Source organism: Cricetulus griseus (genome assembly GCF_003668045.3).
Source record: "Cricetulus griseus strain 17A/GY chromosome 1 unlocalized genomic scaffold, alternate assembly CriGri-PICRH-1.0 chr1_0, whole genome shotgun sequence".
Taxonomy (NCBI): domain Eukaryota; kingdom Metazoa; phylum Chordata; class Mammalia; order Rodentia; family Cricetidae; genus Cricetulus; species Cricetulus griseus.
In genome coordinates, this window is record NW_023276806.1 from 108,995,021 (window position 1) to 109,021,821 (window position 26,801).

At 39.4% G+C, this 26,801-nt stretch overlaps 1 protein-coding gene across 5 annotated transcripts in view; it reads right to left on the reverse strand.

Annotated features, from left to right (window-relative positions):
• Positions 1-4,095: 4,095 nt before the first annotated feature.
• Positions 4,096-26,801, reverse strand: part of Larp1b (La ribonucleoprotein 1B) — a 110,162-nt gene continuing 87,456 nt past the window's right edge. For 4 of the 5 annotated variants that reach the window (XM_027391921.2, XM_027391922.2, XM_027391920.2 and 1 more), the window contains exons 12-18: positions 23,268-23,437; positions 22,743-22,849; positions 9,911-10,071; positions 9,390-9,534; positions 8,291-8,400; positions 7,200-7,327; positions 4,096-4,614 (exon numbers count right to left, since the gene is read on the reverse strand). In XM_027391921.2, coding sequence (XP_027247722.1) covers positions 4,453-4,614; positions 7,200-7,327; positions 8,291-8,400; positions 9,390-9,534; positions 9,911-10,071; positions 22,743-22,849; positions 23,268-23,437 — 983 coding nt within the window. In that variant the 3' untranslated portion in view covers positions 4,096-4,452. Of the gene's footprint in view, positions 4,615-7,199; positions 7,328-8,290; positions 8,401-9,389; positions 9,535-9,910; positions 10,072-22,742; positions 22,850-23,267; positions 23,438-26,801 lie in introns of those variants that run through there. The other variant, XM_027391928.2, reaches the window with a different exon arrangement.

Here is a 26,801-nt window from a genome sequence, read left to right on the forward strand (position 1 = left end):
GGGGGGGGGAGGGGGGCTATGTCAAGGCAGAAATTGGTTAAATTTAAGTCCAATTTATACTATGTAATTAGGCCCCATCTCAAAAAAAAAAAATACCCACCCTGAAAAGCATAGTTTGTAAACTCAATCACCTGGAAAAAATACAAAAGCAGTAGCACATTCTGGTTTAGATTTTACGTCAGTATTACGTGTTGTTAGCAGTCTATTAGGAAATCTTCCTTCACTGGACAGAAAAGACAGAATCACTGGAAGTAGGGATGGGGTTGTATCTAGAGGTGGGATATTTGCCTATCAAGAGGCCCTGGCTCAATCCTTGGCACCGTATTAAAAAAAAAATCAGGAAAAAGTCAAACTGGCAAGCAGTAAAAAGCTATAGATGATTCTTTTAAAGCAGCATTTTATTCTTGTTACTGTACATGTGTGCAGAGAAGGCAGAAGAAGGTGTTGGATGCCCTGGAGCTGGAGTTTCGGACAGTCATGGAAAGCCTGGTATAGGTTTTGTTCATCCCTAAGGGTAGCTCATACTCTCAAGTATTACAGCTTTGAGATGGCTCCTATTAACCTTGGAGCACAGATCCTTCACACCTAAGACCAGAAAATACTACTTCTGAGTAGTCTGTAATCCTCAACTGCAAACAATAATGGAATAAAAATGGTCATTTTTGGTTTGTATTTTACCTTCTCTACTTCTGGGAAAATGGGGATTGTATTCTTTTCTAATCATATCCCTCCTGAGATGACTTATCTAAATACCAGACAAGTCTCTGCCAAAAGATGCCAAACACACAAAAAATAAAGTCTTACCCATGAGCACCTTAATCTTGACCTCCAGCTGTAATACAACACACTTTAGGTTCACAATGTTGAAGCGCCATCAGGCTACAGCCTACAATGTGTGATTCGGAGCCCCACCCCTAGCCTGGTCATTCACCTAGCTAGGTTCCTCATGTTCCAGGCAGGACCTATTTACCAATGATTTAACTACATATTTTATGTTGGCCAGACATTTAAATGCATGTATCTGATAATCTTGCTTTTTTTCCATTCCAAGAGAGTTAATCATAAATTTTTAAGTGGAAGTACAAAATACCAAAGCAAAAATTTAACGTCCTCTATACCAATGATGAAATAGCTCAGAATAATTTACTATTAGCAGGGAGAAATATGAGTGAATACTAGGAATTCAAGTCATTGATAATTCTATATCACCACAAGATGAAGTAAGAGTTCAACACACACACACACACACACACACACACACACACACACACACACACACACGAGCACACACACACACACACACACACACACACACACACACACACACACACACACACTCCCATGTCATAAGCCTACAGCTCTGACTTATTCTATTCTGCCATCTAGTGGATATACAATTGGGCATTATTCCATTGGATCTGTCTCCCATGCAAGAATAGACACAAGGAATTAGTTGGGGGAAAAGACTGAGCATATAAAGGAACGTGTTAATACCACAGCATAAAACAAGATGCTAAGAAAATGCCAGGCTGGAGTTCCAGCTGTCAAAACAAGTTCAGAAAAATCAAAATAAAATCTATACCACACATGGTGGTCCCAGTGACCATCCCAGTACTTGGGAGTTAGAAGATCAGGAGTTCAAGATCATCTTTAGCTACACGCTACTCGACTTGCTGGGATGACAGGTGTGGGCCTCATCCTTGTTCCAGGGAAGGAAAAGGATAGGATCTCAAGGGACTTGAATTGTGGATCTGATCACTTAGATTTATCGTCAGTTTATAGTATTTTTCTTTTCCTCAAGCACCCATGCCATTATTTGGTGGACCTTTACATTTAGAATTAAAGGGATATAATTTTAACTTTCATCAAAAACTGTACTCAAATGTAAAATCTAACAGCAGGGGGTTAATATTCTTGGCAAGTAAGATGTCAGATAAATTAATCAAAGATAATCATTCTCCTAAGAAAAAGAAAAGGACACAATCAAGCAATCTACAAATAATATAATTCATAGGCAAGACAACTTGTCACTCAGACTTCTGCAAGTTGTCCTCTGACCTCTGCATACTTACTTAGGCATATGTCCCCCAAAAGTGTAAAATATGACAAAATGACAAGATTATAACAATCCATTTTTTTCTCAGTTTAATAGGAAGAAAAATTTGTCAATGGTGTGTACAAAGACAGAAGGAAGCACATACTGGCCAGCCTCACTATAGGGCACCAAGTAGGTGTATTTTGACTTTGAATGTAAACTTCTGGAGATTTATTCTAGGTAATAACTCCAAACTTATACACATAGATATGTATGTAAGGGTATTATAAATTAACTGGTTGTCTATAAAAGCCAAACTGGCCACGGATGAGTTCAACAATTGACAAACAGTTAAATATGTGCACAATATACTGGGACACTGTGTATCTAGTGAAGGTTACTATGCAAAAATAGGAATATCATTAGAAACCAACTTCTCTGAGTAAAAACCAGCAGGTTACATTTCCATATGTATAACATAATACCATTTTTTATTTTTTAAAAAAAGGTGCTTTATTTTCTTTTCTGAGCTTTTCTGAATTTCTCAAAGTATATGTTTACACAAAATAATATCATAAAATATGCATTACAAACTGACCACACTTTCATAGATAATAGCTCATATTTCCTGAACAAAACTTACTGGCTCAGAAATCCCCCCTGAAGATCAGGAACAGCACCCTCTCAAATCTACAAGAGCATGGCTGATTTTGTGTCCTCCCTATAGCATAGGTGAGTAAAAATGCTGTTTTGAATACTCAACTATGCTTTCTAAAGTTGAAACTTCAAAATTGTCATTGTAGTAAACAAACTGCATGTTATTATTTATGCATGACAACCTAATTAAAAGGTATTTATGAATCAACAGCCCTTTCTCAAAAGATGGTATTATTTCTGTCTCTTTTTTCCCTTTCTTTCTTCTTTGTTTCTCCCCATCCTTCTCTCATTTTCCGTTATTCTGTTAGGGATGCAGTCTAAGCCTCACAGTGCTATGCAAGCATTTTACCCCAGCTACATGACCATCCCTATGTATGGTAGATTTCCCCAATGGTGAGGATTGAACTCAGAGCCCTGTAAATGCTTGGTAAGTACTCTACCACTAGTCACATCCCCAGAGCATTTTAATATGTAACTTATGAGAACAAGATAAGATATCCAGTCTGCTCAAAAAGAAAATAATAACTGTAATGCATTGAAACTAGCTGTTTCTGCCAGTGCGATAAAGTACTTGTGAATCATACTATGCTCAGTACAAACGGCCTAAGAACTTTGTAACTAGAACTTCACTAACAAAACGTAATAACAATTGATGTAGTAGAATTCAAATACTACAGCTTTGTAAATATAGCATAAATAAAATTTAAGTCAATTCAAATAATTCAAAATAATTTATTTTTAAATTCCACAAAATAAAACTATTATTTACATCAGTTGCAATAGCACTAAGAATTAGAAATCAACTTGTCTCAACTCTTGAAAACAATTATGAGCATAAGACAAAATTAAAAGAAACAAAAAGAAAAAAAACTAAATGCTTTTCTTAGGTGACTGGTTATGAGACTGCTGTGACACACCCACCTGTAGATATAAACAGCAGACACATTCAAAACAATTTATTTACACTTCCAACAGATCCCAATTGTTTTTAATTACATGTGCAAGTTTTTGTAGAATCACAAAAGTCAGTCTCTCTGACTCTATATACCCAGCTTATGCCAATTCAGAAAGCTCCACATCAACACAGCGCTGTGAAATCAGCAACAGCCAAAGCTTATAGTCCTCACGACCAGTCTGCTGTGCATGGTTTTGTGTAAAAAAGGAAAAAAAAAAAAAAAGAAAGAAAAAATTCTTTTAAACTATGTATATACAAGAAAAAATATCTTTCATATCCATTTCTGAACTTAAAACCTATATACATAATCCTTTCTTGCTTTCAACAAGTTCAGATATGGACTGACAGTGGGACGATTTCACTGACTCTTTAAGAGTTCTATAGAAGAGATGAATACAACATACTGTATCTTCTGTAAGAAGGATGAGCTGAAATGTCAGGTATTCCGTGTGTGTGTGTGTGTGTGTGTGTGTGTGTGTGTGTGTGTGTGTGTTTAAATGTATTAAAGGAATTTTGCTCTTGTAAACATTGGCCTTCAAGAAAATCTGAGGCCAAAGTGCATTACTACAGGATCTCCTAACGTCAACCAGACCTTGTTTGTTTGTGGAATCGGGGTAAACGTGTAGAATTTATCTTGCTAGAAAAATAGACAACCATTTTTCTTCCTTTTTGTTTTCTGATTATCACAATTAAACATCAGAAGATGCTGCTGTTGATTTCAAGGACACACAACTTTTGTGGAAGCATCTAGTTCCCTGGTACTTCACCCATGGAGGCCGAGGCAGCACTGTCATGGTATGAGTTGTCACTGGGTGCCTGAGGATTTCTCCTGTGGTTCACTGGCAGATGCAGACTGAGCAACACTTGGTGGTGGTGTGGAGGAGTGAGATGGAAGTCTATGGCGATTACTCTCCTCCCCATAAGTAGATGAATGTCTTTTTCTTCCAAATTCCTCACTAATAGGGGGCTGCAAAGCATGAAAAGACAGCATAGTAGACACTTTTCACTACTCCTCTCAGAGTGTAAAGCCAGACTTACCAACCAGGGGATTCATATTGGTGCTTTGTAGACTTCAGCAGTATAATGAATTCTTACAGCAACTCACAGGATTAAATTCACATTTCCTTGGCAGACTGGGATTAGCTTGTTCAGTCACAAGAACTGGAGAAGCTCCTCTCATGTTTAAGGAATAAGCACAGAGGGTTCCCTCCCTCCAAAAAAAACACTTGGATGTGTTGCAATTCTAGTCCCTTCCTTACCACTGAGCTCCTATTCTGGGCCTCTCTAGTGTCTAATGTTTAACAGCTGAATAGAACCAGAAAGGGGAGAAAAGTGCCAAGCTAAACAGCCTCAAGCCAGTTTGACATTTCACCCAGGGTTCCCATGATAGAGGGACTAGATAGCATTATTGAAGATACTAAATTTAAACACCTTCAAACTCATTTAGACTGCAAGCAGGAAGAGAGAAGGTACTCTGTATTTAAAACAAGTGCTTTGAGGCGTTTTTTTAGTTATACAGTTATAGATCCAACTGTAAATATAGTTAGACTAATATTTTTTAATCTAAAAGACAAGTTAAGCTGGGCAGTGGTGGTGCACACCTTTAATCCCAGCACTCGGGAGGCAGAGGCAGGCAGATCTCTGTGAGTTCGAGACCAGCCTGGTCTACAAGAGCTAGTTCCAGGACAGCCTCCAAAGCCACAGAGAAACCCTGTCTCGAAAAACAAACAAATAAATATAAATAAATAAATAAATAAATAAACAAGTTAAAACAGTCATCTTCAGCTGGGCATTGGTGGTGCACGCCTTTAAACCCAGCAGAGGCAGGTGGATCTCTGTGAAATCGAAGCTGGCCTGGTTTATGGATCGAGTTCCAGGACAGGCTCCAAAGCTACACAGAGAAACCCTGTCTCAAAGCAAAACAAAACAAAACAAAAACAACAACAAAACAACAACAAACAAAAACAAAGACAAAAAAGCCAGTCATCTTTTCCCTCCTTCTGTTGTACTTGGAATTGATGGTCTACATCTGTGGCTTACATTGAGCCAGGAATGACACCTTTTCTACTTTTCAGCCCCACCCCCCACCCTGTTTCCTCCTTTGCAGTTATTTTCTTGGTTTAACCCTTTTCTTTTGCAGTTGAAATCAAACCAATTAAAGTACCTACCAATTAACAGCATTAATTTGCCAGGAATCTACCCATTCCAAGCTACAAACACACACACTAGGCTCAGCCCTTACACTAATTTTTATGATGAAGGAACTCTAAATGCATATTAGCAGTCCTATAAAATTATATGGATAAAAGCACATTAAAAAAAGGTAGAAAGTTGGTGGCTGGAGAGATGGCTCAGAGGTTAAAAGCACTGGATGTTCTTCCAGAGGTCCTGAGTTCCCAGCAACCACAAGATGGCTCACAACCATCTGTAATGAGATCCTGTGCCCTCTTCTGGCCTGCAGGCATACATGCAGACAGAACACTGTATACATAAATAAATCTTTAAAAAAATCTTCAATTCTAAAAAATAAATAGAAAGTTGGGGCTGGAGAGAGCAGATAAGAGGATCAGGGTCGATTCCTAGCACCTACATCAGGTGGCTCATATCCTCCAGTAACTCCAGCTCCAGGGGATCCAAAGCCCTCTTCTGGATTCTGTGGGTTGTCTCCATACATGCATACACACATACACAAATAAAGTAATCTTCGAAAAAAAAAAGGTACAAAGTTTGGGTGATGATACAGCTTAGTGGTGAACACTTGCTCAGCATGCACAAGGCCCCTGGTTCAATCCTTAGCATGGAAAACAATCCAAAGCTAAACCAGACAAAATTTAGTGAAAAAGCTTCACATCAGAAACACCAGTGGTATCTCCTCAGCCTAGAGACCATATAAGTATGGTTGCATATCCAAATTCAAATGCACTGACAAGTGTACCATTATGTAAGGTGTTCACATTTGAGAAATCCTCTCCCTTCCTCTCTCTCTCTCTCCTTTCTCTCCTCTCTCTCTCTCTCTCTCTCTCTCTCTCTCTCTCTCTCTCTCTCTCTCTCTCTCTCTCTTTCTCTCTCTGTGTGTGTGTGTGTGTGTGTGTGTGTGTGTGTGTGTGTGTGAGAACCTGTATGTGGAGACCAGATGTTGATGTTGGATATCTTCCTCTGTCACTGTTCACACTGTCTTTGGAGACATGGGCTCTCACTAACCCTTGGATAGGGCTGGCTGGCCACTGTTCCCACCCGTTTCCCCAGTTCAGGGTTATAGATGCACACTCTACTGTGCTCAGCTTTCACATGGCTGGGATATCTGCTGCAGCTTTAGCAAGTACTTTACCAACTGAGCCATCTCCCAAGCCCCCAACTTTGGGAGATCTAAATGAAGAAAATAATGGTAATTTTTTTTTATCTATTTTTGTACCTGCTTTCAAAGTTTGATGTCAAAATGAAAAGTTAAAATTTCAAAATTAAAAACTAAAAAATTTAAGATTAACATTATAAAAATTTGTTATCAAGTTATACAGGTGATAAAAACAATAGGGGACAGAAATTAAAACTTACATCAACACGGAAGTCTTCTAACTTCTTAAAACTACAGAGGTACTCCTGAAGTTTTGGGTCCACAGACTGTGTCTTAGATTGAGAATATTTCAAATAGGCCCAGAATTTTTCCAGTCCATATAGCTGGCCTTAAAAACAAAAGAATATATGTTATACAGAACTAACAAATCTATCATGCATATGATCCCACCATTAGTAAACCACTTACGGTCCATTAAGACACAGTAAATTAGCAATGGTGGCAGCTAATATTCACTGGTCATTTGTTATATAACAGATACTATTTAAGTTTTTAATCACAGATCAAAATAATCTGAACCTCATGTAACCAGCCTGGTTAGATGGTTCCTCTTGTCTACCTTACAGATGGGAATACAGGAACTGGCAAGGTGGAGGAAGTGGAAGTCACATGGCTACTAAGCAAGAGAAAGGGACTCAGAGTTATATGGACCAGAGCCCACGCTTCTCATTTGCCTTGCCAAGCACACCAATGAGTAGCCATGTTTATCAAGAAGTTAATGTTGACTTACACCTCCATAAGGTAAAGGCACCAGCACTGGGGAAGCAGAGGCAGGCAGATCTCTGTAAGTTCAAGGCCAGCCTGGTCTACAGAGCAGGTTCCAGAACAGCCAGAGGTACACAGAGAAACCCTGACTCAAAAAACCAAAACCAACCAACCAACCAAACAAACAAATAGCTTCACAGGAGGAGCATTCTCACTACTACATGGTGTCCCACCAGCATGAAGAACTAACAATAGTGGGCAGGACCTTAAATGATTTGTCCTGAGGATAAAAAGCTACAAATTATTTTCTTCTTTTCTAAAACTGCATGTTTGTGTGTATGTGTGTGTATGAGCACACTAATGTACACACACACACACACACACACACACACACACACACACACACAAAGTAGGTACAGGCCAAGATGCTTTTTAGAGTAGATTTTTAGAGTAAATTCTTTCCTTTCATTACAGGGTTACAGGTTTGGCAACAAGTGCCTTTACCCACTGAGTCATCTTGTCAGCCTCCCTTTCTATTTATTGACAGTTCAAGTCTACAGTTTACAAACACAGTGTTTGTTTTTACCAGATTCGTAGTCTTTTTTGGTTTCTTCTTGAAAATCCTTAAAAATTTCTTGTCTGAATTTTTTTTCCAGTCCATAACTATAAAACCTGAAAAGACATTCTAACCCATACCTGTGGGAAGGAAGAAAAAGGTATAAAGTTGTGGCTTTGCTAGAATCATGCTAGCACCTCATAGTGATATCTCATACAAGCAAACATGGCACAAACCTTAACAGAGATAATTTCAGTAGTATTTCTTGTTTTTGTTTTCTGAGACAGTGTCTCACTCTGTACTCAAGGCTACCCTAGAACTCACAATGTAGTTTTAGTTGGCCCTGAACTTGCCAGCCTTCTGTCTCAGCTTCATAAATTCTTGGATAGTGCAGATTTTTAACTGACATGCTGATCAGTGCAGGACAGTGTTATTTCCCAACTGGTCAAAAGATCCAGTGACATTGATTGAAAATGTTTTAGATTTTTCTCAAAGCAAAGTTTAAATTATGTACTTGTTTGTTGAATATAATCTTTTGTCTGAAAAAGTCCACATTTTTTATCTCTTCAACTATAATGGTATAAGCTTAATTAAATGGATATTGATAGTTCTAAAATATATTCACAGCAGATCTATTGACAAGAGGACTATAAACTCATTTTACAAATCAGAAAAGCATTTTCCATGTTATTTCTTCAAACTCCCTAGAGAACCTGGGACAAGTACTGAGGATTCTGTCTTGGAAGCTGCCCTTCTTTCTTAGTCTGCTCTGTGAATAGCTACACTGAAAAATACTCTATGGAAGGCAGCTGTGGCTAGGAAATGATACCTTGGCCAACAGCCAAGGTAAGGATACCAAAAAGATCCTGCAGAGATCAGGGAAATACCCTGAATGAAATCCTATGAGGGACGTTGGGTTGGAGCTATCTGGCTAGGTGGCTCCTATAGTCTTGTCCTTAGGAGTTAACAAATGTTCATTTTACTCTTGAGTTTACGGGTTATTTACTATGTAGCAACAAAAAACAAATATAATCCTCATTCCAGTTATGTTGTGGTTATTTCAAAATCAGACTACTTGAAATTGTGTTTTTAAAAAGAAAATTAGAAAAAGCATTAGGAAACGTTTGACCTGTAATTCTCTTTTGCATCTTCCCAAGCAAGTTGTCTAAATTCCTCATACATTTTCCTATTGAAGTGGTCTCTGAGGAAGAAGGACCAGAAACGAAAGAGGGTGTTCATTTCCTGTGACTGTCCGATTCCCAAGCGTTTTCTCTCTGGAAAGAAATAATACCTCAAAATGAAACAACACCAACCCTGAAACAGTAATTGAGATTCTCCTAAATATAGGACCAACAGTAAATCTATGACACACTGCTCAAGTTATAAGTACTTGTCAACAGTAGCAAGAAGAATGTACTAAATTCATTTACTAATGTGTGTAAGCTGTAAAAAACACAGGAATATATAAATTAAAAGTGTTTATTTGTAAGTACAACAAAATAAAAGGCTATTTTAGCAAGATATCAAGTGACAGTTCAAGTTTTAGAATCTCCTGTAACATCAATGCAGCTAGACAAGGACAGGCACCTTGCCATTCTGACTGAGTTCCCTATGATGCCAACACAGCTAGGCAAAGGACAGGCATCTTACCACTTAAACATCTTCGACGATACTTGTGGTACACTTGTTGGGTGAATCCGTTTTCCTTCAGCAGTTCATGAGAAGGGTGCTGGAACTTTGGGAATGAGTGAGGAGTGCAGCTGCAGCTTCCTGTGAGTGGTGCACCTTCGGAAGGTGACGCATTTGAACTGCTGTTTGAGAAGAGGAAAAGGTATCAGCAGTTTACCCCAAACAAGAGGACTGTGTTCTCATCACCAGAACTTGTGTGAGCCATGTAAGGACATCCTTAACTATTGATGCACACATCGACAGGAGTGTTGCTATATAGGGCCAATACAGCACTCAGAACAATGCCATAATTCACTAAAACTCTAAAAAGAAAATTGAACAGCTCATTTACTCTTCCAGATTATTTGTTTGAGATTAGTTTTTTTCTCTCTCAACATTACAGTACTAGAGCAAACCTCAACTTAACTATATAAAAATGAATGATGGAAATGAGAGAAAGTCTGACAGGATGAAACCAGCAATCTCACCTTCCTAAAGTCACACCTGAATGTGCTTAAATTGGTCTCCCTCTGCAATACTTGCCACCTTGGTCTGTCTTTCATAAGAACCCTTTGAATATTCGAGTCTAGGCCTTCTTCTACTTGCATTCACTATTCCTCTACCTTGACACCAAGATCCTCCTAAGACAGTGATCCACATGAGCAGTTCTCAAAGTGCAGGCAGGCCCTGGAGGGTACAGGAGAACCCTCGAAAAGCCTGCAAACCCAAACTGTCTCCATACAACACTAAGACACTGTTGTCTCTTTCTAGTGTGTTGGAGTCCATCCTAACAGGACATCCTAACAGCGATGGTGTGTTGACATAAGCTGGGGCTGTGGTCAAAGTTTATTAATGACTATATTCTTCCCTCCTATGTGCTTGCAGTGAGAAAAAAAAGTAGCTTTACTTCTGGATGAAGTGGAAAAATTAACTCTATGACATCACAGCTACAGAGTGCTCATCTATTCTGTATGACAAAAGCATGGAAGCTTCAGATCTGTATGGTGGAAATGTCCTGAAAACCTTTGTCAACTGCACACCTACAGCAGGATGGAGCTGGAGACATGGCTCAGGAAGTGGCATGCACAATCTACAGCCCCAGCACTTGGGCTTTGGGAAGCCAGGCAAATCCTGGATGCTCACTAACCAGACAAATGTGGCCAAAATGAAGAGCTCCAGGTTCAGCGTAAGACATCTCAAAACAGGAAAGGTGGGGAGTGACAGAGGAAGACAATCAATATTGACCTCTGCCCTTTACATTTGCATGTATGGAGGCACATACCTACACATGCACAGTTAAGACAGTAAACTTGCTGGGTTTTTATTTTTTTTGTGTGTGTTTGTTTACCACAATTTAAAGATATGTGACAGAAACAATGCTTACATGGTCTATTAAAGAACAGATGTCTCGTGCTAAAACACTCAGGTGACTGAGGTAAAATATGGGCTTTCACATGGAGTACTGTTTTTAAAAAACTATTTACTCATGTGCATATGTGTGCTTCCATGTGCATGCCACAGTGCATAGGTAAAGGTCAGACAACAACTTGCAGAACCCTTGGGATAGGACTCAGGTTATCAGACTTATTGGCAAGTGCCTTTATCTACTGAGTTATCTTACCTGCCACAGTACTGTCTGAATTAGAATGACCAATGATTGCATTCTCTAGGCTTCTTTATTTTGTGAAATGTTGTCTTGACTGGGTCTTTAACATCAAGAAAAATTACTGAGTACTTTCAATGATAAAACTTGAGTTTTCAAGCAAAAATGAGATTTTATAAATTCTGTATTTGTCAGAAGCCTAAGCAGATTTTTTTTTCCTGACAGGTGGTAGTAGCACACACCTTTAATCCCAGCACTTGGGAGGCAGAGACAGGTAACTTCGAGGCCAGTCTGGTCTACAGAGTGAGTTCCAGGACAGAGAAACCTTGTCTCGAAAAAACAATAACAACAAAAAAAAGATTTTTCCTACTGACACCTAAAGACCTTTCTAATAAAATAATGGCCTTTTTATGCTTATGTTTAAGTATATGCAATGTAAATTACCATGTTAAACACTATGTGTAAGGGTATAATTCATTGGCATTGCATATACAATGGTATGCAGTCACCAGCACCATCCACACCTGACTCTTAGCATATCCAACACTGTACCTATTAATCAGGACTTCTCCTACCCACAACATGGCCTCCATTCTATTCCATGTCTGGGCCTGTTTTACCTACATTATGCCAGTATGATGACTCTATTTATCCCTCTGTATCCAGATCATCTCACTAAGCACTTGTCATTTTTTTTTCAAGGTCCATCTTTGTATCAAGAATCAAATTTCAGGATCCAGGAGTGTGGACCAGCAGAGGAGTGCTTGTCTACACATCCAAGGTGTTGAGTTTAATCCAAGCAATATAAAGAAATTCATTCTTTTTATAGCTGAATAACATCTATATTCTACTGTTTCGACAAGACATTGTGCTTATTTAGTCATATTGATGGACATTTGAGTTTCTAACTTTTGGTAATGAATTATTGCTGCTATCAGCATGGGTCTACAAATGTCTTTATGACTTCCACATAGGGCTGAGCAGAAAGCTTTAGGCAAAGTGCTTGCTTAGAAGCATGAGCGCCTGAATTCAATACCTAGAACTCACATTAAAAATAAATAAAAATAAAAATCGCCGGGCTGTGGTGGCTCACGCCTTTAATCCCAGCACTCGAGAGGCAGAGGCAGGAGGATCTCTGTGAGTTCGAGACCAGCCTGGTCTACAAGAGCTAGTTCCAGGACAGCCTCCAAAGCCACAGGGAAACCCTGTCTCAGAAAAACAAAAAACAAAAAACAAAAAAACAAAACAAACAAACAAACAAATCAGGCAGTAGCACATGTTGGGAGAGATGGACGAAGGTATATCTCTGGGGCTTACAAAGAAACCAGCCTAGTGTTCTAGGCAAGTTCAAGGCTAATCAGAGACTGTCTCAAAAAAAGGTAGACGGTGCCTAAGGAACAACAGCTAAGGCTGTCTTGACCTTGACATGAATAGAACACCTGCATGACACACAAAAATGTACACATGTATACCCAAATACATATGGGCATGTACAATATCTCAGGGTTTCTATTGCTGTGATGAAACACCATGACCAAAAAGCAAGTTGGGGAGGAAAGGGTTATTAGGTTTACACTTCAGCATTGCTGTCCATCACTGAAGGAAGTCAGGGTCAGGACAGGATCCCGGAGGCAGGAACTGATGCAAAGAACATGGAGAGGAGCTGCTTATTGGCTTTCTCCTTATGGCTTGCTCAGTCTACCTTCTTTTAGAACCCAGGACCAACAGCCCAGGGACAGCAGCACCTACACTGATCACTAAATTAAAAAATGCCTTACAGTTGGATCTCATCAAGGCATTTCCTCACCTGAGGCTCCTTCCTCTGATGACTTCAGCTTGTGTGAGTTGATACACAAAACAAGCCAATATATATACACACAGAATACCTCTGTAGTATATAGCAAGGCCACACAGTAATTCTTCATCTTGACATTTTGTGAAAATGCAGAACTCTTCAATAGAGGTTTCAGCGTTTTAAATTCCACTAGCAATACAAGAAGATTCCAATTTGTCTGCATCCTCAAAAACATTTTCAGAAGGTTTTTATATTTCTATAATCATCTTGGGCTATAACAAGACAGAACAGACTTGGTTGGCTTAAACAGAAATGTATTCCTTTAAATCTAGAGGTTAGAAGCCCCAAAACAAGATGGCCAGTAGAAAAGGTCTTCTGGTTCTTTTCAGTCAATTTGTCACAAACTGGAGTAGCCTGGGAAGAAGGAACCTCAACTGAAGAATTACCTCCATCAGTGCCTATAAGTAACTTTGTGGGGACCTTTCTTTCATTAATAATTGATGTAGGAGCCCCTAGCTCCTGGGGTATTTGAAAGCAAGTCAGTAAGCAGTGATCCTTTTTGGTCTATGTTTCAGTTCCTGCCTTGAAATTCTGTCCTGATGTCACTAAGTGATGGACTGGGACCTGGGAGTTGTAAGATTAAATAAATCCTCCCTCTACCAAGCTGGTCTTGGCCAATATTTTATCACAACAGAGAAGCAAACCAGGACACTCTGAGTGGTGACATACACCTGTAATCTTAGGATTCAGGAGGCAGAGGGCAAACAGGTCACCTGTTGAAGCCAGCATGCTCCACATAGCATGTTCCAGACTGGCATCTCAGAAACAATGGTGGGAAGAGAACTCAGTAGTATAGCAATTGCCTACCATGCACAAGGCTCTGGGGCTTGATTCTCAGCATCCTTCTGTCCCCAAAAATAGAGCTGATTTCTAGTGAAACTTCTCTTGACTTGTATGTGACCACCTTCTTGCTATGTCCTGTCTTCTGTTCAGGCACAAAGAAATATGCCTGGTGTCTGCATCTTCTTATAAACCTCCTTAAATGGCCTCATTTATTGCCTCCTTAAAGTCCCTATCACACACTTACATGAGGGGTTAAGGCTTCGATATATGGATTCTAGGGTACACAATTCTATTCACTTGACCTAGTAGTATCCTGTTATAAGTTTCTTTTTAGTTTTTGTCTAGCCAAGGACTATGTTACAATTCTTTTAGTGGGCTGAGTTGCCACTTGTATGCCTTACCTCTCTAAAGAAATGTCCATTTAGGTTTTTCACACATTCTAAAATCAACCTGTTTTTTTTCTTTAACAATATATTTTCATTTAATTGGGTGAGTCCACCCATGTGCATGTGGCAATGCAGATGACTGGAGTCGAGAATGCTAGCTCTCTGTAGCTGGAGTTATAAGTAGTTGTGAACATTCATCAGGATGCTAGAAACTGATGTTATGACCTCTGTAAAAGTAGTGCACATTCCAAGGCTGCCCACTCTCTCCATATCTCTTCAATATTGTACTTGAAGTTCTAGCTAGAGCAGTAAGACAACAAAAGGAGATCAAGGGGATACAAATTGGAAAGGAAGAAGTCAAACTTGGACTATTTGCAGATGATATGATAGTCTACATAAATGACCTGAAAAATTTGACCAGGGAACCCTACAGCTGATAAAGACCTTCAGTAAAGTAGCAGGATACAAGATTAACTCAAAAAAATCAGTAGCCCTACTATATATATAGATGATAAAAGGCTAAAAAAGAAATCAGAGAAACATCACCCTTCACAATAGCCACAAACAACATAAAATATCTTAGGGTAACTATAACCAAACAAGTGAAAGACCTGTATGACAAGAACTTTAAGTCTTTAAAGAAAGAAATTAAAGATATCAGAAAATGGAAAGATCTCCCATGCTCTTGGATAGGTAGAATCAACATAGTAAAACCACCAATCTTACCAAAAACACGATGTAAAGATTCAATGTGATCCTCATCAAAATCTCAGAACAATTATTCACAAAAAAATACTCAACTTTATATGGAAAAACAGCAACAACAAAAAAACAGGATAGCCAAAACAACCCTATACAATAAAGGAACTTCTGGAGGCATCACCATCCCGGACTTCAAGCTCTACTATAGAGATTGGTATTGTCACAAAAACAGACAGGTGGACCAAAGGAATTGAATTGAAGACCCTAATATTAATCCACACACCTACAAACACCTGATTTTTGACAAAGAAGCTAAAATTATAAAATGGAAAAATAAAGCATCTTCACCAAACGGTGCTGGCATAACTGGATGCTGGCATGTAGAAGACTGCAGATAGATCCACATCTATCCTCATGCACAAAACTTAAGTCTAAATGGATCAAAGACCTCAACATAAATTCAGCCACACTCTTAGAAGAGAAAATGGGAAGTACCCTTGAACCCATTGGCACAGGATACCACTTCCTGAACATAACGCCACTAGCACTAGACAATAAATGGGACCTCCTGAAAGTGAGAAGCTTCTGTAAGGCAAAAGACAGTCAACAAGACAAGACGACAGCCCACAGAATGGGAAAAGATATTCACCAACACCACATCTGACAGAGGGCTGATCTCCAAAATATACAAAGAACTCAAGAAGCTAGACACCAAAACACCAAATAATCCAATTAAAAAGTGGGATACAGAACTAAATAGAGAATTCTCAATAGAAGAATCTCAAATGGCTGAAAGGCACTTTAAGAAATTGTTCAACATCCTTAGCCATCAGGGAAATGCAAATCAAAACAACTCTGAGATACCATCTTACTCCTGTCAGAATGTCTAAAATCAAAAACACTGATGATGGTTTATGCTGGAGAGGATGTGGAGAAAGGGGAACACTCCTCCACTGCTGGTAGGAGTGCCAACTTGTACAAACACATGGAAAATCAGTATGGCAGTTTCTCGGGAAAATGGGAATCAGTCTACCACAAGATCCAGCAATTCCACTCTTAGGCATATACTCAAAGGATGCACATTCTTACCATAAGGACATATGCTCAACTATGTTCATAGAAGCATAATTTGTAACAGCCAAAACCTGGAAGCAACCTAGATGCCCCTCAACCGAAGAATGGATAAAGAAAATGTGGTACATTTACACAATGGAGTACTACTCATTGGGAAAAAAAAACAACTGACATCTTGAGATTCACAGGCAAATGGATGGAACTAGAAGAAACCATCCTGAGTGAGGTAACCCAGACACAGAAAGAAAATCATGGTATGTACTCACTCATAAGTAGATACAGCAAAGGATTACCAGCCTACAATCCACAACTCCAAAGAAGCTAGGAAACAAGGAGGTCTCTAAGAGAGACATACATGGACCTCCAGAGAAGGGGAAAGGGACAAGATCTCCTGAGCAAATTGGGAGCACTGGGGAGGAGGGGAGGGAGGTGAGGAGAACATGAGGGATCAGGAAGTTCTAGTTGGGGGAAGAACAGACAAGGAGAGCAAGAAAAGAGATACCTTAATACATAGAGCCATTATGAGTTTAGTGAGAAATGTGGCACTAGGGAAATCTCCACAGATCACAAGGATGACACAAACTAAGAATCTAAGCAATAGTGGAGAGGCTCCCTTAAACGCCCTTCTCCTATAAGAGATTGATAACTACCTTGAATGCCATCATAGAGCCTTCACCTTGTAGCTGATGGAAGTAGAAACAGAGATTCACAGCCAAGCACTGAGCTGAACTCCTGGAATCAGGGGTAGAGAGGGAGGAGTGATGAGCAAAGGAGTCAAGACCATGCCAGGGAAACCCACAGAAGCAGCTGACCTGAGCAAGTGGGAGTTCACGGACCCCAGTCTGGCATCTGGGGAGCCAGCATAGGACAGAATCAGGCTCACTGAACATGGGTGTCAGCTGGGGTGCCTGGGCAGTCTATGGAGCCTCTGGCAGTGGAGCTAGTATTTATCCCTAGTGAATGAATGGGCTATGGGAGCCCATTCCCTATGAAGGGATGTTCTCTCAGTCTAGATACACATGGGTAGGGGTGGGGGGGGTGTCTAGGTCCTGCCCCAAATGATGTGACAGACTTTGATGATACCCCATGGGAGGTCTTACGCTTCCTGGGGAGTGGATGGGGGGTGGTATAGGGGATTGGTGGTGAACTCAGAGATATGTCTGCCTCTGCCTCCCCAGTGCTGGGATTAAAGGCATACATATCACATGCCTGGCTATATAGCTCATCTCATAGGCTTCATGGTTTATAGTTTTGACATCCTTGGATGGATTTATTCCTAATTTTTTAAATTTTTGGATGCTAATATAAATGCAAATGTTTCGTAAATTCCCTTTTCATACTGATCATTGGGGCTATATTGAGAAACAATGGATTTTTTTTTTTTAGGCAGTGTTTTTCCAAATCAACCTTGATAGTTTTCCTGTTTCGATGGCTTGAATTTAATTGCCCCTACAAGTTCATAGAGAGTGGCACTATTAGGTATGGCTTTGTTGGAAGAAGTGTGTCAGCTGCTTTGAGTTCTCATATGCTCAAGCTACACCCAGTGTGGACAAAGACTCCTCCTGTTTATCTGCAGATCAAGATAAAGAACTCTCAGCTCCTTCTCCAGCACCATGTCTGCCTGTATGCCACCATGTTTCTCTTCAGGATGATAATGGACCAAGACTCTGAAACTGTAAACCAGGCCCAATTAAATGTTTTCCTTTATAAGAGTTGCCATGGTCATGGTGTCTCTTCACAACAATAGAAACCCTAACACACCTGTAGACTCTTTGCAATCACACTATCTATAACAGAGTTGTGCATCTTCCTCTCCAATTTGATGGGTTTTGTTTCTTTTTCTTGTCTTCTGGCTCTGGCAAGACCCTTCAGTACAGTGTCAAGGATCAGCAAGGATTCCTTTCGGTGGTAGGAAGCTTTCCATGTCTCACTACTGAATACAATGTTATTTCTATTTTCACATCGAGAACATGTCATTTTTCCCCTGTTTTTCTGAGTTTTTAATCATAATAGGCCATATCAGTTGAAATGACCATGTGTGTTTTTTGTTCTTCCGTCCTATTAATATGATAGATTTTATATATTTATTTTTATGTTATGAGATGCCACTCTCCTGGCCATAGTCAATAATTCTATTCATGTGCTACCTAATTATATTTGCTAGTACTTTTTTTAATGACCTAAGTGTCTATCTTAAAAAGAGATAGTGGCTATAATCAGTAAAGGAAAAAGACAGAACTGAGACAGGAAAAAAATGAGACAGTGGCTTGCAATTTTGTTTTCTTTAAATGCAGGGTAGAATTCACTGATGTAGCCATTTGGTCCAAAATTTTTATTGGGAAATTCCTGATTATCAATTCAATCTCTTATTACAGATCAGTTGAGATTTTCCTTCTTCCTAATTCAGCCAAAAGTATTGCTATAGTTTGGATGTTGAGTGTTTCCAAAGCCTCTATCACCAGTGTGGTGCTTCTGGGAGTTAGTGGGACCTTTAGAGGTAGAGTTAAATGGAGAGTCTTTAGGTCATAAGTCTGCAAAGGGGATGATGGGACCTGGCCTCCTCTTTTCTCTCTTTTGCTTCATGACCATGGGGAAAGTGGCTTTGCTCTGTCATGCACTCCTGTCATGATATGCTACTGCCTGTGCCCAGCACAGGTCTAGTACAGGCCCACAGCACAGTCCCACAGCACAGTCCCACAGCACAGGCCCACAGCACAGGCCCACAGCACAGGTTCACAGTACAGGCCCACTGCATAAGCCCAGTGCACAGTTCCACCCTACCACAGCTATGGAACACAGTAGTGTGGTCATTTCCTTTTTAGTGGGAATGACTGGAAGCCAGAAGGATATTGGGTGTCCTACTTTGTCATTCTCTTCCATATTCCCGAGAGACAAGGTCTCTTCTCTGAACTTGGAGCTAGCTGGCTGCCAGCAAGCTCTTGTGTGTCTGTCTCCCTCAGAGACAGTGATGAAGTTAAACAAATACAGCCATATCTAGCTTTTCATGTGGGCACTGGGGGCTCAAATGCTGGCCCTCATGCATGTGCGTGCAGCAAGTGCTTTTACCCACTCATCCATCTTCTGAGCTCCTAATGTCTAAATTTATTTATTTATTTATTTAATTTTTTTTTTGGTTTTTCGAGACAGGGTTTCTCTGTGGCTTTGGAGGCTGCCCTAGAACTAGCTCTTGTAGACCAGGCTGGTCTCGAACTCACAGAGATCCACCTGCCTCTGCCTCCGGAGTGCTGGGATTAAAGGCATGTGCCACCTGGCCCTAATGTCTAATTTTTATTTTGTGTATTTCCATTTATATCTTGGCCAGTTTAGAATTTTGTCAGTTTTGTTGGTCTCTTTAAAGAGTCAATGTTCAGTTCTTGATTTTCTCTATTTTTTAAAATTCTGTTGCTATTCTTTGCTCTGCTCTACTATTTCTTTTTGGTTTAGCTTTGTCTTCTTTTTCTAGTTAAAATGTAGTATATATTTTCATTAACACTTTGAGAATTCCATACAATGTATTTTGATCATATGCAGCCACCACCTCAGTAAGGATGTGGGTGGGCAAACGGAATGGTGAGAGGGGCTGGGACTGGAACTCCATTGATATGTTTGCCTAGCATGAGTGCACCGGGTTCTGGGTTCAGTCTCTAGCACACACCTGCAATCCCAGCACACAGGAAGTACAGGCATGAAGTCAGAAGCTCAAGGTCGGTCATTCTCAGATACATATTGGATTTGAGGCCAGCCTGAGTTATGTAAGAAAGACCTTATCTTAAAAACAAACAAACAAACAAAAAACAGCAAAGAGATGGATATTAAAAGCAAAAACAAACAAAAGTCAGCAGTAACTATCTTGTATTTGGTCAAAGTTAAGGACCTAATGGTAATGCAATAGCTACAGCCAGAGCCAAGCTCAGGGTCACCATTGATATGATCATGAAATGAACTTTAAAGTAATTATCATTAAATATTAAAGATCTGTTGCCAGGTGGGAACACACACCTTTATCATCAGCTCTTGGGAGACAGGGGTAGGGTGATCTGAGTTTGAGGCCTGCCTGGTCTACATAGTGAGTTCTAGGCTAGCCTGGGTTACATAGTAAGACCCAGTTACACACACACACACACACACACAACACACACACACACACACACACCCCCCACCACCACCACCACCACCACCACCATCACCACCACCACTACCCAATGTAAAAAGTGAGCGCCATATGTAAACAGAAAACTTGCTGAGGAGAAAATAGTATGCATGTTTAAACATAGATCAAAAGTAGTCAAAGTGACTACAATGAGAAAGAGCAGGGAAGTAAGTTAAACATCAGAGATACAAGAGCACTGAGACATAAATGCTATGACATATGTATATTGTGAATACAAAATAAAAGCAAAAGAGGAGAAAAGGGGCTGGAGAGATGGCTCAGAGGTTAACATCATTTACTGCTCTTGCAGAGGACACAGGTTCAGTTCCCAGTACCCACATGGTGGCTCACAACTACCTGTTGTTTCAGGTAAACCAAGCCATCTGCTGGTCTACATGGGCTCCTAAATATACATGATACACAGAAACTCATCATTTAAAAAAAATATACAGTAGGAATTTTTCCTAACTGAATAATATATCAAACCACCACTATCAGAGAAACAGAACAGGATAAATATTATGTGTATGCAAATGTATGTTTTTGTACGTGTGTGACTCTAAATGCCATGGAGAATCTGACAAAGTCAGGTTTTGTAGTTCATAACTGTAACCTCTCACATATGGAGGCTGAGGTTAGAGGACAGCCTGAGTCACATAGTGAGACAAAAAACAAAACAACAATCTTGACTACATAAAGTGATACTGTTTCAAAAGACAGGAAAATATGACAAATAAACAGCTATGTGAGTATTCGACAGAGCAGCTTCAACAGGAGATAATGACACAAGGAAGTATACCTAGTGGGAACACTGGTAGTAACCTGCATTTAAGAGTGGACAGATGTTAAATTCATCATCACCATCCATATTTGTGACAAAGTGTGGGGTAGGAAAGGGAATAGACAAGTTATGAATGTTTATTATTAGCAAGAAAAATATGCCGGGTGGTGATGGTGCACATCTTTAATCCCAGTGCTCAGGAGGCAGAGGCAGGCAGATCTCTGTGAGTTTGAGGCCAACCTGCTTTAAAGACAAAGTGCCAGGACAGGAAGCTACACAGAGAATCCCTGTCTCAAAACACAAAACAAAACAAACAAAAAACCACATTCTACCTAAACTAAATGTCACTGACCATTCCCTACTGATCTCTAAACAAGCTAAAACAAAGCAACAAACACACACACAAACACACACACACACACACACACACACACACACACACACACACACACACACACAAAATAAACAAACAAAACAACCCACTCAAGGATTAAAACCCTTCAAAAGCAGTGTGTTGAACAGCACACATATTTTATCTGTTAAAGACAATTATTTAATGAGAGCAGTGTAAAAGCATTCCAAATAGGTATCAAAAAAGTAAGCTTCAGGATTTCGAATTCAAGATGAAATCCCTAGCACTTGTTTTCATAAAATTAATCTTTCTGGGGCCCACCAAATGGCTCAGTAGAATTTAGTGTGAAACAGAAAAAATGATCAGACACTAATTCTGAAAATATCTACTACAAATATGAAATAGACTTTGATTCTTTTATACTTCTTTGATTCTTTTATACTTAACTGTGTGTGTGTAGGCTCACCTACACACATGCCATGATATTAGAGGGATTGTCCTTCCACCACATAAGTTCTGGGGGCTAAACTACAGTTGTCAGATTTCATGGCAGCAACCTTTTCCCAGTGAGCCATCTCAGGGGCACATGAATAGGTTTTAAATAGAAAACACGGTAATGGCTTATATTTTCACCTATTTTGAGATAAATAATGGTCTTCTTAAAGTTAAAACTAAAAGAAAAATATATACATATACTGCTAATTATCTAAATTGTTTCTTCCAAAGAAGAAAACAAAATTAAAAATATTCTGTTTCTATATTTTTAATATAGTTTGAGAAGACTGTTTAACACAAAAATTTTCTTAGCACCTCCCAGGAACCTACTTACTATTAAGAAGAATCTAGGCTCCTACTAAGGAAACTTTCCAGCACTCACACCATTTACAAATCTAACAATCCCCATTTGTGAGAAGAACTGAAATGAAAACAAGCTGTGACATTGAAGTCTTCTCTCTGTGCACCCCCTGGAGAGCCATCTTGAAGTCTCTCCTCCAAGTGCTTCCTACAGAGCTCTGCTTCTTCCCTGCTCTGTGATTGCTCACTGTTTTATAATTCTCTATATATTAATTTTCAAATCCTTCCAAATAGCTTGAATTGAGCATAAGACAGTGGCTGACAACCAGGTACCTGACAGAGGGTGGTCTTGGCCCATGGTCCCTGGAATCCATCACCCACCCAACGTGACACTCTAGAGGGGGGGTTGTGCTGTGACTCGTCTTCCTCTTTCGTGGACTCTAAAGAAAAAGAAGTCAAACATTGCAATTTCTTTTGGTAGTATGAACTTCACAAGGAAATTAAAACCCTCTGACTGCAAACCAACTTACACATTTCACACTGCAGAGGGCACATTGTGAAATCACATGAAGTCACAAAACCCAAACATCTTACACACAAGTTGCAAAGCTTAGCAAGGACTCTGTCTTGGTTTGAGCATAAGGCTAAAGGAAAACACAGAATAACTCACTACACTGTAATTGTCTTTTATCACATGACTCTTTAAAAGAAGGTACTTCTTAGCCTGAGAAAACATCACTACAGTAAATACCATTTTAAAGTGAATTGTTACAATATAGAGATACACATGATAAGAAACCTTCTCTTGCACTGTAAGAGTATATCCAATGCAGACCTCATATTCCTGGTCATTTTTACCTTTACATCAATGGCTCTTGGTTCTTTGACAACAGGATAAAATCTCAGTGTTCTGTTAGGAACTTGCAACCAAGGCATTTGACATGCTTTGGGAGTCCATGCAGGATGAATCCTGGGAGATGCAGGAACTACAGAGGGCATTGTGTGAGTCTCTGTTGCTGAAGTCATTTCTGAAAGATCAAATAGCTTCTAAGCTCATTTATCAGTCAAATCTGCATAGTAGCTCTTTAACTTGTTTAGATGCTAGAAAAATATTTTACTTTGAGAGCAAAGACAAGTCTGAAATTGTATAGGCACAAGATTTTTTCATTGAAACATTTCAAATATCTTACCAAGTATACTTGGTAACTGTTATCTACTTATACAACATTGCAAGCAGGCAAGTTGGTTTGCATGTCAATGAACCTTCTATCAAGGTTGATGACCCAAGTTCTACTGCAGAACACATATGGTGCAGAGAGAGGACAGATAACTGCAAGTTGTCCTCTCACATCCAGACATATGCTGTGGGGAGTATGCATCCAGACACATGCACAAATGCATAAATAATAGGCTTACAATTCAATTTCCTTCCTGCTTACCCCTCTTAGAGATAACCAAGCTCTAAAACTCAGTATTTTAATCTGTTACTACATATATACAATGATACTATTTTCCTTATTTGACTTTATACATAGGACATCATACTTTGTTTCATTCTGTAAGATGAACATGTCTCTTGTACTGGTGTACCCTTTTCCAGGATTTATATGAATGGAAATGTCATCAAAGTAGGTCTTCTGACTTTCTCAAGGCTGACCATTCACCACTCTCCACAATGGCTCACCAGCTAACACTGTGAATTAACATCCAAGTCAAAACCAGTTTTTCTTCAGACTTAAGCACTTTTCCATCACAGGATCAGAATGCTATTTGCATATCCTGGATAGTTACAGTGACCTTGAACATGTTAACACAGACCTACTTAACCTTTCAGATTTCCCCTTCTGTGAGCTTACCACTAACTATGCTTTGGCTATTTTTCTACTGAGCTATTTGCTTTGAGCTATTTCCATGAAAATCTTATGGTAAGACAGTGAGCCAGAAGATGGGCCAAGTACCAGTGGCTAACATGCAGGTTCTATTTCGGTTCCCTGTGATTCACACCTGTTTCTTCTTTCATTCCACAAATAATACCAAGTACTTACCATCTGCATATATCTCCAAGTCTGTCAAGTCAAAACTGAACTTACCCATATGCTGCCCTTCCTCTTAAGATTTCTCTCATGTTCACCAGTTGTTCTGAAGAGCCCATGAGACCCGCCTGCACTCAGAACCCTACAGTGCAAAAGCTCATCTTTCCTGATTTGCTCCATCTATTCCCTTTCTCCACTTCAATTATGGTTTCCCAAACAGCTGTCCTGCCTCCTTGATACATAATTTTTCCTTCTCTCTGAAAGTACTATTCTTCATCTTGTGTACAACCAGTTGGCTGTTTCTTTTAATGCCCAGCACAAATGCTGGGTGTGTGAGACACTGCTTGAGCACCCCCTGCCAGCAGAGTGAATACTTTCTGTGTCCCTCTGCACTTCATCCAGGTGTTGCTTCTGCTATAGCTTGGATCTGGAATACCTCCCAGAAGCCCAACTGTAAACAACTACATACTCAGATGGGCACTGTTGGAAATGGTGGAAACCACTGCAGAGGTAGAGCTTAGTGGAGAGTCAGGTCACATAGAGGTGTGCCTCTGTCCCTCCTCTTTCTCTCTGGGCATCACACTCCACCACCAAAGAGGTGGAAAGGCCCCTTTGGTCATAAGCTCTCACCACAAGTCCAAAGGCAACAGGGCCAAGTGACCCTGGACTGAATTATTAAAACTCTAAGCCAAAATAAAATTATCCTTCTTGTAAGTTTCTCAAATATGTTGTCATATCATTAGAAAACTGAGTCACAGTTTCAGTTTAGCCCATTAACGTTTACTCTTCTCTGCCATCTCATAAGACCCATGAAAACAGCAGCCAGTCTCACTAAGTACCAGTGAGAAGGAATGAGAAGGAATGCTAAACTTAATTCAGTTGAGTTTATGTTATTTTACATATGCCAAAATATCACACAATCTTGAACTAAGACTGAGTATATACTAGAACAATGTCAAATCAGGCACCAAGGTGAAAGAAATACAAAACTTCTAGGATCAACAACTTCCTGGGATAAATAAATAAGCTCCCTAGCACTGGGTTATGACCTCTGAGTGATTCTCACTGATCAGCTGGGTTTGCCCGAGGAAATAATGACTGAAATACTGTATACATAAGTCTTGGACATACTAAATTATTAAAAACGTATATAGAAGGGAATGAAGACATATTTAAATGTTAACAACAAAGGTCAAAGGGCAGGAGCAAACTTTAGAAATCCAATCAACTATCAGCAGTATGACAACTAAACAACGGCTGAAGCAAGTTACAAGGAAGGAGGACATGAATTTCATGAGTCCACAATGAAACATGAAGACTCAGTCACATTCACTCAAAGGTTGCTGGGATGCCAACTTAATATTTTGAAAATTGACAAAATGAATCACAATATACAAGGGTTTGTCATTTACTTTCCTACAAAATTTAGTTTTATTAGCATAATGTAACATATGAAGAAATATTTCTGGAAAAACAACACAATTTCAAGACTGAGTATGAAGTACCAGAAACAAATAGATGGTGAAGGCCAGTCAAGATAAAGAAAGAATGCCAAACTACCAACCTGATTGAAATCAGGTCAGACTGGCACACAGAATCCTTTAAGCTATCTCCTACATTTCATCTATATCTGAATATTTCAAAGACCAAATGATAAAGGCCTTTTAATTACATTTATGCACTTCTGTGTAGTGAGTATGAGGGTACCGAGGTCAGAGGACCACTTCTCTTTTTTCATCACATGGGACTGAACTCAGGTCATCAGGCTTGGCAGCAAGCACTTTTACCCATTAGTCATCTCAACTGCCCAACAAAAGTAAAGTCTTCTTATTTCATTTTTCAACTGACTCTAGGAATAATATTAATTTGATATGCCAATAAAAGTAAATATAGAAATCTTATGAAGACTAAGATCTATGTCTTTTTATCTCAAAGAAACATTTTTTCAAATTTGTATAGCCTATTATTTATAATACTGACATAAAATTATCAATAGTTCATTTCAAATAAAATGTTTATAGCAGGCATTAAAATACTATTAAACTATGCATATATAATGACTGGAGGGATTGCTCAGTGGTTAAGAATACTGGCTACTCCTAAAGGATCCAGGTTCAATTCCTAGTACCTACATTGGCAGTTTGCAACTATCTGTAACCCCAGTCCCAGAAGATCTGGCACCCAATTCTGGCCTCCATGGGCAGCAAGCACCTATGTGATGCATACATTCAGATCAAACACACATACAGACAAAATAGTTAAATAATTTTAAATATGCATATATAAATAGAGAACAAGCAGAATAGATTAACAGTAAGAGGGAGCTTTCAATACAGTGGCATTGTTGTACACTGGAGGG